The sequence below is a fragment of the Antrostomus carolinensis genome, unplaced genomic scaffold (genome assembly GCF_000700745.2).
Source record: "Antrostomus carolinensis isolate BGI_N321 unplaced genomic scaffold, ASM70074v2 scaffold3622, whole genome shotgun sequence".
Taxonomy (NCBI): Eukaryota; Metazoa; Chordata; class Aves; order Caprimulgiformes; family Caprimulgidae; genus Antrostomus; species Antrostomus carolinensis.
The window spans coordinates 63,607-76,883 of NW_010297405.1; the positions used below are offsets into that span (position 1 = coordinate 63,607).

General features: G+C 37.5%; 1 protein-coding gene across 1 annotated transcript in view; it reads right to left on the reverse strand.

Annotated features, from left to right (window-relative positions):
* The window catches only part of FSHR (follicle stimulating hormone receptor), an 80,132-nt gene that overhangs the window by 40,549 nt on the left and 26,306 nt on the right, over positions 1–13,277 (reverse strand). The window contains 1 exon segment of the mRNA XM_010162092.2: positions 8,884–8,955. Coding sequence (XP_010160394.1) covers positions 8,884–8,955 — 72 coding nt within the window.

Genomic DNA, 13,277 nt, shown 5'->3' on the forward strand with positions numbered 1-13,277 from the left:
ATCATTTGGCATAATAGCAATAAAGGTTGTGCAATATAATGTTGTCAGAGAATCAAAATCTCCTGCCTAGAAAATAAATGTCTTGACTTCATCTCAACATTTGTTTTCCATAAACGCTGAGGTTTGTATCATCATTTGTATAGCAACGGAAAACAATCCTTCATTGCAACATGCCAATTACCACTAACGTTATTTCTAAAATAAACAGAAAATCTAGATAAAATTAATATGGGAAGGTGTTTCTGAAATCCTCCTGAAATTGAATTACCATTTCCAATCTGGTGCCAGCCTTCCTCTTCCTAACAAACAATATTTAGTAGTGGCAACAAGAAATATAGAAGAAAATCCCATTTAGAGCAAACCAGGCACAATTTCAAGTAGGTCACACCTTATGCACTCACACACTGGTACAGTTACATACATACACAAGATTAATAGAAAAAAAATCCTATTAAAGCCTGTTTTCTCATGAAAAAAGAACTTTCTGTTCTAATTCATACTTTTTTTTTTATTTTTTAGGTTTTTTTTTTTAAAAGTAGTGCTTTTTAAAGCAAACCCAGAAGCTGAATATATATGGAAGGAGATAGTACTGTTATGCCTCTCAGGATATGGCGTCACCTAAATTCACATAGACTCCCACCAGCACAGCACCACAGGGCATCAGGAGCCACGGATCCTCACCAGCCTGTCTGTCAGGTAGAGGTGATGAAGGGGTTATGTGTTCAAGCTGAACAACCAAGTGAGGTGCAACCGCTGTAATTCTGAATACACGTGTTTTCTTTCAGAATTGCTTTGTTATTTGATTTCATATGAGGTGTTTTTGGTTTTGTTTTTTTGGTAGAAATAAGACCTTTTATATTAATCCTCTTACAACTCTTAAACATTTTACTTTGATGCTGCTTACTTGTATTAATTTTGTTTTAATCTTAATTTTGTATTTACAGTTCTCTTTGTTTTCAAGTCAATACATTTCATTCTGAATTCTATCCACAAATTTCGGAGTTAATATTCAACTAATATGCAAAAGAGAATTATTTTTTATTTTTTACAAATTATTTAGGGATATTAGAACTGAATATACTTATTTTATCAAGAAAAAGGTAATTATATAAAGCAAAATATTCTGAAACATCACTTGAGAAGAACCATCTTTTGCTGTGTATGAGCTATGAATTACATTTGAAAATGTAAAAAGTAAGTAGAGCCAGCAATTCTGAGTTCTCATTTCATTTTCTGATACACATACTTAAGTTTAATAAATGTATCACTCATCCAGCTTAAGAACTATTTTATGTTTCTTAGCAAATATGTATTTTTATATTTACAAAGTCACTTAGATGGTCACTGAATCTACTTGGAAAGTACAAGAATCTCATAATAAAATACAACTTGAACCTTCCTTTACTTCAAAAGAGATGGAAACTGAAGAAGTGACACATTTTTGGGAAAAAATTTGAACTCTGTCAGCAGTCGTCTTACATATTACAACACCGGTTCTGGCCCCTTTTGATATAAAAAACCCACCCAAGAGCACCTGAGATGAATCTTACTGAAGTTGATCAGTAAGTGGACATATCAGCCTCTTCAGCATGCATAAAGCATATCCTTCAGAAGAAAAGAAAGATTATAGTAATTCTGCACCATGGGATGACTATCAGTTCTGAGGCTCCTTGCTATATTTATCAGTTGCAATAATCAGCTTCGTGCCTCTGATGCAAGGACTTGGACTGAGGCTGCCTTGCAAAACTGAATGATTTGGAGAAAGCAAATATCTCCCTATGAATAACCACAGCGCAGCAAACCTGCAGTCCATCTGGCCTAGGAGCTCTAGCAGTGGTAGGGGAGGCCCAGAAAACATTGTAAGAGCAGGGCAAGCCTATTGAGAAATAATCTTAATACCTGAGAAAAAAATCTTAGTAATTCCTAACATTTTCATTTTGAGGGGGTTTTTTTGACTACTGGGTTGAGCCCTTTTTTTTTTTTTTTTTTTTAGACCTGTGCATTCACTCTCAAATCTCATTTTGAATGAATGAGGCTACTTCAGAGCCCACATTTAGATATGTGAAGAGCTATCTTAATTTAGCCTGCACTTAATCTGATTTGTTTGTGTAGAGGAAGGTAGAGGAACATCGGATCAAAGTTTCCTCCTAAAGAGAAGAGTGGGAACTCACACAAGCATTTGCCCACGTTTTGCCTTCTATGATTTCAGGTAATCTGAACAGTATGTCACTGGGGAGAGGCATTAAAGCATTTAGCATACATTCAGGCAGGTGGATTTCCCTTTTTTTTGCTTTACCTCTCTCTGTGTCTAGACAGCTATAAAGCAGGGACCAGAAATTATGTCCAGGATGATTCTTCCATTAAATACTTCAGTCTCTAATGCTGGCTTCATACCAATGCAGTTAACAAATAAAGATTCTGCTAACAGTTCATTACCACCAAACTCACTCTTGCGCAACAAAAGGAAGTAATGACAAAATATATTTTCTCTTTTTTTCTTTCTAAATCTATTTTATCAAAGAAAGCAAGCATCAAGATACCAAAAAGAATTATGGAATACTTCCTTTCTTGTACTCTAACATGTTTCAATTAAAATATGCAAATAGTAGCATGGTTTTCTGGGACTGTTTAAATAGAAAAGTTAGCAAATGTTGATATGGACAGTATGAATTGATTTTACATTTCCTAGCTTCTTCTTTTAAGGGTTTTTACTTCATTTGTAATTTTGTTCTGCTCAAGCACCAGAAAAAGATGGAGATCAGGTTATTCATTTACTGAAATATAACAAAGCTGTAATTAAAATCTCTGCTCTTTGACATCAGCAGTGAGTTACCGACACGAACAATAAATTTCCACTTCACTTTTTTGTAATTGTGCAAGATGACAACAATAACTGCAAGTGTAGTATCTCTTCCACAGATAAGCTTCGATAGGGAAAAGCAGAACACCAGGTGATGATGCAGCAAGATGTTTATAGATTATAACAAAACCACCTAGTCTTCATTCATTACTTATTATGTTTAGAACACAAGGAATAACTTCTACTTTCAGGAAATAAACAGAATTAAGAACACACCAGGCTTCCTATGTGTTCATACTAAATGCTTAAGTTTTCTGTCCAAGGGATGATACTTGCAAAGTGTGCAGGAGATTCATCTGAAGCAATGGCATTCCTTCAAGAAGAAAAAGTACCCAAGCTACTCACAGCCATACCAAGAGACCGTGGTACAAGGCACTGCTTTGCCCAGCTCCTCCGCCACTGATGTGTTACAGGACCCCTGGGAGGAACTCATGTAGCTGTTTGCCTTTCAAATCCCATTTGTGGGAACCCGTTTCAAAGGGCAGAGTGTAGCGATAGGCAAATTAAGACTGACACCCCAGATGCTGTTGGGCTGAGGAATGCATATGGTGTATACAGGAGAAGATAAGCTTTCTTACATGATTTTGCTGCAGGACCAGAGGCTTGAAGTGCAAACAACCCCTCCAGTATTGAAAAGAGCCAGTTTAAAACCACTGATTGCCATCAGACCCGGACAGCCTGCTGCAATGGGGGCATCTGGGGCTTGCACGTCCACCCACAGGAGTCCGGAAGCCTCCTGTGATTGCTCACTGCCCTACCACCAGCCAGTGGTGGCTGAGCTGCATTTGGTGCCCACTGGCTCACGCAGGATTAGACCAGACAGACAGAGGGGAAAGCCCCATGTTGTAACAGTGGCCCCATTAAAACATTTATACTGCAGCATGTCAGCCTGAACTTTGAATTTCTTTGATTATACTGGTTACTTGCCTTAACGTTTTTGAACTGTAGTCCTCTGTTCCCTGAGAGAAAATGCATATTTAGGCTAATTTACATGCATTAAGTAGCATACTTATTTTCATGCCCTGCCCTTAAGATGCAGAATGTTACACATAACTTCCTATAAATGTAAATTAGAATTTAATATCCATATAGTTGCACCTTAAGAATATACCCTGGAGTATTTATTACCAACGTATGATTGTTACCTGATTCAGTAAGTATTTTGGTACACAGAATCCTCCTTTCACCTTAGGGATATAAATAAATATTTTTGTAAATATGTACTATTTAACTTGGGTATCACAGCAGATCATGCATCCCCTTCCTTCCCATCTTTTTGGACTATATACTGTCAGGTATTACAGAATCACATGCTGGGGCTGAATGAAACCAATTTCAGGAGCCCATGGGATGATGGACATCCCTTAGCCATTTTCTAGCCCAGGCAGCTTTTGATGGCTACTGTTGAAGAAGGTCTGGACAGTAAATCGACAAATTTACCAGGTTGTTAAAACTTGCTAAAAAAAGTGAAGACTTCCCATTATGCCAAATTATCCTGATGAGACTTTTACAATCAAGGCAAGAACTTTGCTCCTTCCCCACTTGCAGGAAGAGAGATACGCCTTGATTCAGCAATGCACTTTAGCACATGCCTCAAAATACTGAGTGGTCTCCACTGTCCTTAAGTACCTCCCTCGGTTTAGATAAAACATAAATGGTAACTCAGTCTGATCTAATTAAGTCAAAGGAAAGTGTGACCTGCCTTTTAGCTTACAGGGGCAAACAGGAGAGATTTTAGCACCACACATCAGGTAGGTTGTTGTATATGTAATAAGCTGGTGCTCATGTATATAGGTCACAGACTAGCAGCATTTGTTTATTTGAACCATCACTGGATCAACAGTCTCAGAAAAAAAAAAAAATAAAAGCTTGAATGCACTGAGTGATTAAGTAAATGCATAATTCAGAGCCATCTTCTCTACAAATTCATGAGGAAGCTGTAGATAGGTGGTGCATATATTCATGCTGTCTTCCATAGACAGAAGACTTCAGTTTCCAGGAGTGTCAACTCTGGCAGATTCCCACAACCCTAAAAGTTTTAGCTTTCCAGGATTTTCAGAGCTCATCAAGGATTTAGCTCATCAAGCTCTGTTAACCATAGCATAGTTCATGTTCTTAAAATGTGTCTTTGCCAAAATCGGTTAAAGAAATGCCCTTCCTCTATTACTCCAAAATACAAAACAGGGTCAATAATGATGTTTTTCTTTGTTACATCTTCTAGTTCACAATGTACTTCATCCATATGGCTGAATTTCCTTGGGCTGCACACAGGTTGGATTTGAGATTGAATTATGAAATGAAGCATTATGTTTTAGCTTAAATCCTTCAAAAGAATAAATAACAGATGATGATTTTTCAAGGGGATGGTGCCTCAGCATACAGGTGTGAATCCTCTTTGGCTTGTACAGGGTAAGGCAGTCAGACCGAACTTCCTATAAAAACGATGCACAAATCAGGCCTTGTTAGACCAACATTCACAAATCTACTTTGCTACCTTGTAGCAACAGCAGGAAACTTAGCAAGAGAAAAAGGGAGACTTAATATTGCTTCAGACTGTCTCTGCTCCAAATTAAGCACTTTCAATGGGGGCTGAAGACGACGTAGCAGCTGCAGAGCATATTGAATTGATTTTGCCAGGTATGTGCCTGCATGGGGCTGCTTTTTAATTTAGTATCTGGAGGGTTAATTAGTTCTGGGAGCGTAAATGGGTTGGTTAAGCAGGAGTCCAGATGAGCTGCCACGTTTCAGTTGGCTAAAACTTAGGAGCAGACCAAACAAGTAGCGAGAATAACTAATCTGCTTCCCTGAACACCTATTTGCAAAATTAACACAAAGCTAGAGCTGTGCAGAAGTCAGAGAGCTGCTAGCAACAAGCTGGTTAGGTTGTTCCTCAGATCTGTGGATTTCTGAAGTAGTTTTCTGTAAGAAAATTCAAGTTGCACCTTTAGTAAGAGAAATCTCAGATAATTAGAGCCTGTCAATATATTCCATAACTTTAAACATTTTACCTAAGAAGAAAAGGAGTTCTGTCTCCTAGAACACACTCAGGGAAAGTTGTTTCTCTATATGAATGGACATTTCATGGTTTTTCAGTAACTGAAGGAATTTAGATGGATGAGAACATAATGACAAGCTAGAGATGGTTCAAATGAGCTCTCATTCTTTCAAAAACCTTCAAAATGGCAAAGTATTCCAGTGTCAATTTTTCCAATAAAATTCCAGTCTGTATTTTGGCAAATAAAAAAAAATACCAGATGAAAACGAAAAGATTTTGTCTAAACTAAAACTGGAGCTTCACAAGAAGGCAGATCAGGTGCTCCATGCTGAAATTTCCAGGTCACGCTATTTTTTTCCATTATGAGGCATGGTCACCAGTGTCCATTCTGGAAAGTCCTCGGACAGTTCAAATGGAAAACAAACTAGGATCTTTCCTGGGTACTGTGACTGGACCATCACTAGAAGTATCTGGAAAAATTTAACATTTTCTGGCAAAATACATCTGTTCAGAACTCTCAGCTGTTCGGGTGTTTAGGAAGAAACTAAAATGCATAGAGAAAGCAGGAACACTGAAAAGTGTTATTGAATGATTTTTCTTCAAAAATCAGAATTTTTTGGCCACTGTATTCAAAAGCCTTCCTTCACTTTGGACGTAAATACAACAGATTTAAGATTCTCACAGAGGATTCAACTCTGATTTATGTGGTACTCAACCAGCTCATCCCCAGTGGATGATTCCAAAGACCACCATTTCCTTGCAACTTCTGGGCTTTAAAATCTAGACTGTTCCCAGAAACATGGCCAAAAATGATCTAGTAATGATAAAAACCATGTGTACAGATATGCTGGACTATATAAGATACTGTTTTTCTTCAGTAACACATTCAGGAAATATTGTCACTCTCTTATTTTTTAGTCTATTTAGTTCTAGGTGAGCACATACGTACATTTCATTGAAGTATCTCATTTGTATACATCAGGCTATCTACATTTTACTGTATGGAGGTATCACATTATTAATAGCTATTTTCCTTAAATAGACTACTGTTTGCTTTAATCTTCCATTCTGTGCATGATCTTGCAACTGTAAAAAGGCTTTCATACAAAGGCTGTGTTTTTATATGCAAATCTATCATTTGATTATACACTTTTTGTCCCTACATTATCATGAATATTACTGATTAATGTTTTATGGGTTAGGTTTAGGATTTGTGAGCTATTTCAGATTTTATCTGTTTGTCATATCATCTGCAAATACCGCATCTTTGTTGATGTTGATTGGTCTCATTTACATATTTATCACACTTCTATTTTCAAGGATGTTTTGCTATAAACTCTGTCCCCATTTCTCTTCCATGTACTAATAGTACATAGATATATTTTCAAATTGAGCTGATTTCCATATATAATTCTTTTAGTTAACAATAAATCACTACTTAGAGACATCCTATTCAATGCAATCACTACCTTCATACATATTTGACATATGGTTTCTCAGTAATTAAAGACAATGGGAGCGGTTTACAACGCACTTTGCATCACTTCATAGTCCAGAGAGCTCAATGATTTTCCACAAGAGCTAGGCTAAAAAGAACCCTGCAGGACTGGGGAGAAACAAGTGCCAGTAACTCTTGGCCACAAAAATTAACACTTTCTTTTTATTTTTTCAAGAAAAATGACTGTTTACGGCAGTGCTTGATGGGGTTATGAGGGTCTGTACCCACGAGTGGGCTGCAGCAACTGGAGGCTTTTTAATGTGTACCACTTGCCAATAGAAGACTCCTGAACCTACAGTGATGTCCTGAAATGGGTCTCATGCTTCAAAAAAAGCCAGGAGCCATGTGAGCTTTACCACTTGCTGCTGACCAGAAGCTTTTCAATCTCTGTGACATGTTCACTGCTTGTTCTTCATCCATCCATCCATCTCTAGGTTCAAAATCCTTTCCCTTTCCTCACCATAAATTCTGGTGTGTTCACCTTCTTGCTAAATCCTTTACTTATTCAAGAGTATGAGGGAAAATGGTAGAAATGATGCAGAGAAACATTGTCAATTGATTCCTTTTTAGTTTTGCCATTAAAAGGCACTGACTTTAAAGTGCATTTCCCAACTCCCACTCAGACTCCTCTTCGGTGAACAGCCTGTTTGTGACCCTCTCCTGTAAGGATGCAAGCACTGGGTGTGTTTCTAAACAAAATGTTGTGATGTGATCATATATGAAATAATTCAGAGAAATTGTACACGCTCCAGAATCATTCAGGTTGGACAGTGACAATTATAATTTCTGGTACTAGCACCAGTTAATCCATAGATTTTTCCATTGCTAAAGAATAGTAGGAAACATAAAATAAGTATTTTTCCTTCTAGTGGTGGAGGGCTGCAGTACATCCACAATAGTATGTTAATAAATGTATGATACATAGGTTCATCAAAGGTGCTCATATTTTTATCTCCAGGCTTATTGCTAAAATTCATAGAAATTAGATGCTTACTCCCTTTACGTGCTAAGATTTTCAGATCTATCGCCCATAATAAACTTCTCTTATGCATCCTGCCAGCTGAGTCTGAACATGCACAAAGCAATCCTATTTATTCATTACTGAAAAGAGAATTGGCTGCCCTGTTATGAACAGGAGTTCTTTTCTCCATAATCTCCCACTGATTCATTCCAATCTATTACAAAATTCTCAAAAAAATCAATCTATTACAAAATTCTCAAAAAAATCAATCTCCCATGATCTTCTGCTATGGCACTGTATTTATTAATTGCAATGATATTCCATGCAGAACCAACCCTTTGACCGAGGACTGCCTGCTTGCTGACATAAAATGTATTTATGACAATAATGTTTTAGAACGTAGTCTTAGAAAGAGAAGTTTCTTTTTTTTTTTTTTTTTAACAGAAAGATGAAACTAGATGAAGCTCAGAGTTAAGGGATTGCTCACAGGCAGTAAAAGGAGCTGCAACCAGAAACTGCTTTTTAAAGTAAAATAGTTTTTTCCTAGTAAATACTGAAAACATACATACATTTTCTCTAGGTCACCAAGTCCCGCAAAAGCTCCTTTTGGAATGACTCTCATCTTGGTGAGGACAAATCTCCTGAAAACAAAGAAAATGTGGTGATTATGCACTATTGACAACACAGGAATGCGTGGTAGTCTTGTCAGCACAGGAGAGGCCTTTAGCACAGGTACAAGGATAGTCTTCAGTGTGAAGGCTTCAGTGTCTAAATACACCTGTAATGTGTAAAGGCTTCATGGGGCTCCCACTGCCTGCCCAGACCAAAATTACAGTACAGTATCGGGCTGCTCAGCAGCTGGAGCTGCTCAGGGGAAATAGCAACCATCAGTAGTTGCAATTTCCCTGTTTGATTCAGTAAGAAATCCAGGCCCAATCACTACAGCTTTGCTGTGAACTGGGAGGAGAAAACATCTTTTTCCTCTCAATCTCTCTTTTGAGAGATGCTCAAGCACAGGATGAACCAGCCCTGTGGAGCCAGACTGGGGTGAGCTGCTTACACAAGGTGTAAGGTGGTGCATGCATGCTCATGCAAGATAAGCCTTAACCTGCCGCACAGATAATTTAAAGAGTCAGTTACTATCTCCCATCAGTGCAACTTTAATACCCTTTATTGCTTCTCAGTCTCTCTTCAAATTAGTTCATAATGTGTCACAAAATTAGTACTTTGGAATGCATAACTCTATCACACATGCGCCAGGACAACATTTTAATAATTTTTAAAGGTCACAGAATATGCTTTATGAAGAAGAAACATTTAAAATATCATATAAACCTTTTTGTTAACCTGAACTCATTTCTTTTTATCACAGAAACCAAAGAGGACAACAGAACTTCTGATGGTACTCAGCAAATGAAAGGTAGACTATCTACTACTCCTTGCAGAATTAAAGTGTTATCTGGGTAATTGCTTTCTTTCATGCATTTGATCATTCATAGGTAGTGAGCACAAAGAATTGAATATATTAATATGACCTGCTCATCAAAATACATGCTTCACACGATACTCTTATGACTAGGTGCCAGATCAAGAAAGAGTAGCTGAGATATGAGGAAGCTCACAGAGATTTTGTAGGAAGAAATATTGTATTTTTGTATTTGCTGCTGAGAACAAAAGTAATATTCAAACTCCCATGTATTAAACATGAAGCAAATAAAATAAACATGACATCCAATAGTACTTGTATGAAATGATAGCTGTTAAAAAAATGGTATTTTCATTTTTAAAAAAACCTCACCTGTGTTACATACGTGAACATCAACCTGTGATTCAGTTTCTTAATCTACTTTCCCAGGGATATGGAAATAAATTGTTTCGCGAATTACTATGGAAGTCTTTTTTTCAGTGAGCATGCCTGCTAGAGCTTCCCTTATTATTATCTTAGAACTGGTGTTGTATGGCTGCTAGGGATTGCCTTTCAGCTCATGTCTGTGCTGCCTTATTGTAATGTCTGTAGGAAGACAGGAATGGGGAGTCAGCCTGGTATTGCCTACTGTGTAGTCCTGCAAATTTTAACACAATACCTCAAAACTCGAGACTTACTTTCTTACCATTCACATAAAGTATTCATATAATCCTCATCTATTTTTTATTACAGCTGATTAGTTTAGAATTTTCATGGAAGATTATAATGTTTTAATCAAAGTCATAGGGAAAAAAATATTGTTATAGAATACCACTGCAAAAGGTTCCTAATTTTTAATTGTAGGTCTTTAGCAGAATCTACCCCCTCATTTAGATTCCTAAATATGAGTTAATATTTATTTAAGGGAGACAAAGTCAATGCATGCATCAACTAGCTCTAGAGAAGTCACTGTGATTACATTGGGAGTAAACTTGGCCCCACGCTTTTTTAAACATTGAAATTTATGGTCTTCTCAGTCCTGAAAGATGATAAAGTCAATTTCATATTCCATTACTCTTGTACTATCATTAATGTAAGTCAGAAGGAGCTTCAACACAGTCTCGCACAAGAATTACAATATTGAGATCGTTATGCAAATGTTAGAAGGATTAAAGAGCTTCCAGAAAAGGCCTAACCTGGATTAGGCAATTTGTAAAGCCCTGCTGAAAACACGGCGGGTGTAATGCATGCAAAGCTCCGGCTGTGCTTTCAGGGTGCAGCGAGGCACAATGGATCCTTGCAGAACACCCAGCAGGCTTAGTGCTACAAAGCTGAACCATCAGGAAACTCTTTAACTTTGATCTGCTTTGGAACCTTTCCTAAACTCTCCTTTGTAGAAATGCACGCCTAATTTTGGAGCCCTAGAAAGCAGGCTCTGTCTGAAAAGGCACCTGTAATTTTTTTTATGGCAATATTCTAAAGTGAATTCTCTCTCTGCAGGTGCAGATCATCAAGTTTGCCATTTTTTTTAATTAAACACTGGCCTACGTCATGCTTCACCACAACAAGAATTGATCCTGAAACAAAAGAAAGGAACCTCATTCAGAGATGAGGTTACCTATATGAGGAAAACCACAAGTACACAGAAGTGAAAAATCAAACCTTGAGTTTCTTTGTTGAATACCCTGCTATCCTGCGTTAATAAGGTGCCAGAATTCAGGAGCCACGTGTCTAAGGCCCTGGAGCAGTTAAAGTAGAATTGAAGTTTAATAGCTGAAGTCTCACATTCCACTTTAAAAAAATTAAGGTTAATTGTTTTTAAACATCCCTGGGTAGGCTAATAAAGTCAGCTTTAATGGTATAACGAACACTGAAAATTAGAATCAGCTATTTGTTGAATTATCAACTGTATAATGAATAGGAGGAGTCTATTATACCTAGCCAAATGCTGTATTGTCAATAAATCTCACCAATTAGGCTCCAAGAATCAATCTGTACTTAACTTGAGATACTGGCCCTGTAGTACCAATTCTTTCTGAGGTACATGGAGAAAATAATTGAAAAGCATTTCCTTGGTTTTATTGCTGGCATTATTTTAGGGTCAAAGAAATTAATACAGCTCACCTTTGTTCAAGCATGTTTCATGTCAAGACAAACAAGTAAACAAAACTATCCTTTAAAAAATATGTGCTTAATGGAGAGATGCAGTATTTGGTCCTAAAAAATTACGTTAGTGCCCAGGCACTTAGCAAGAAAAGCACTGAAAATCCTAGACACTGAGTGCACGGCATGGAATTGAAAACCCAGAACCAGATGCCCAACATAAGGCACAAGAAAGGTTAGACTGAAGGTTAGGTGATCCAAAAATCTGCATGCAGAGCATATCACCAGCCTCAGTACACACAGGGAGCCCCGACTCACAGCAGGCTTTGCCAGGAGGGAGGAAGATACTGTTGTCTCTTGACACAGCCCTGGCTGCTGAAGCTCAGACACAAGGAATGGGAGTCCTGGTGTCAAGTCCTCCCTCACCCTCACCAGTGCAAACTCCCATATTTCATGCCCCAGGAGGATGGTCAGCAGCCAAGGGACCTCTCCCTAGCTAGGGTCACGCATTGTGCAGCCAGGGCTAGACTCCTTAAACCACCAAAGAGGACAAGGGGGAACTTAACCTTACCATCCTCTCTAGAGGCATTATAGTTAGAGCTGATTTCTCTGGGACAAATTAAAAAAAAAAAAAAAACAAAACACAACAAAAACCAAACCACTTTTAAAAGTCCAAAGCTTAGTGATCCTAATGTTATTTGGGCTACAGAATGTCCCAGAAGTCCCAGTAAGGACTCCAGTGTTGGAGCCACCAAAAACTTAACAAATGAGAGAGCAGAAATAGGTACGGGAAAGGAAAAAAAACCTCAAATGGTGACACGGTTATCCTGCATCATGAGAAGGCAATACAAATGGCTAGAAATAGAAGAATGTCAATATCAACTGTTGTTATTCCTTACATACAGAAGTAAAAGCTAGATTTAAGTCTGGCCCGTTGCTCCTATACATACCCTGATGTCCAGGAGAGGTTTCTAAATCCTGATTTAAATACATCCATTGAAAGTGATTCTTGTGGAGTTTAATGGCAAGAAGTGAAGTTGTCTGCTGCAGTTGTACAATCACACTTACACTGTGTATATATATATATCTGTGTTATAAATCATAATATAAATATTTATTTAAATATATAACATTGATTAATATTTAACTAATTTTTACGTACTTCTGTTTTTCAGAAGAGAGTGAGAGTAATTGTTTTCTGTTGTGCATATCTTTTTACACCTGGAAGGACAGGTAAGCTTGAAATCAGATTATATTTCTCTGGATTGAACATGAACAATTCCCACAGTTTTTTCCCTTTTTCATTTTCAAGTACCTCTTTTATTATATCATTTGAGTTTGTCTCATGAATGGGTATGAATAAACTCTTCTGTTATGAAACTACTGAAAAAATGTTGCTAATTAAGGCAAGACCTGTCAGGACTAGGATAGAACTATTTCCTACTGATTTTTTTC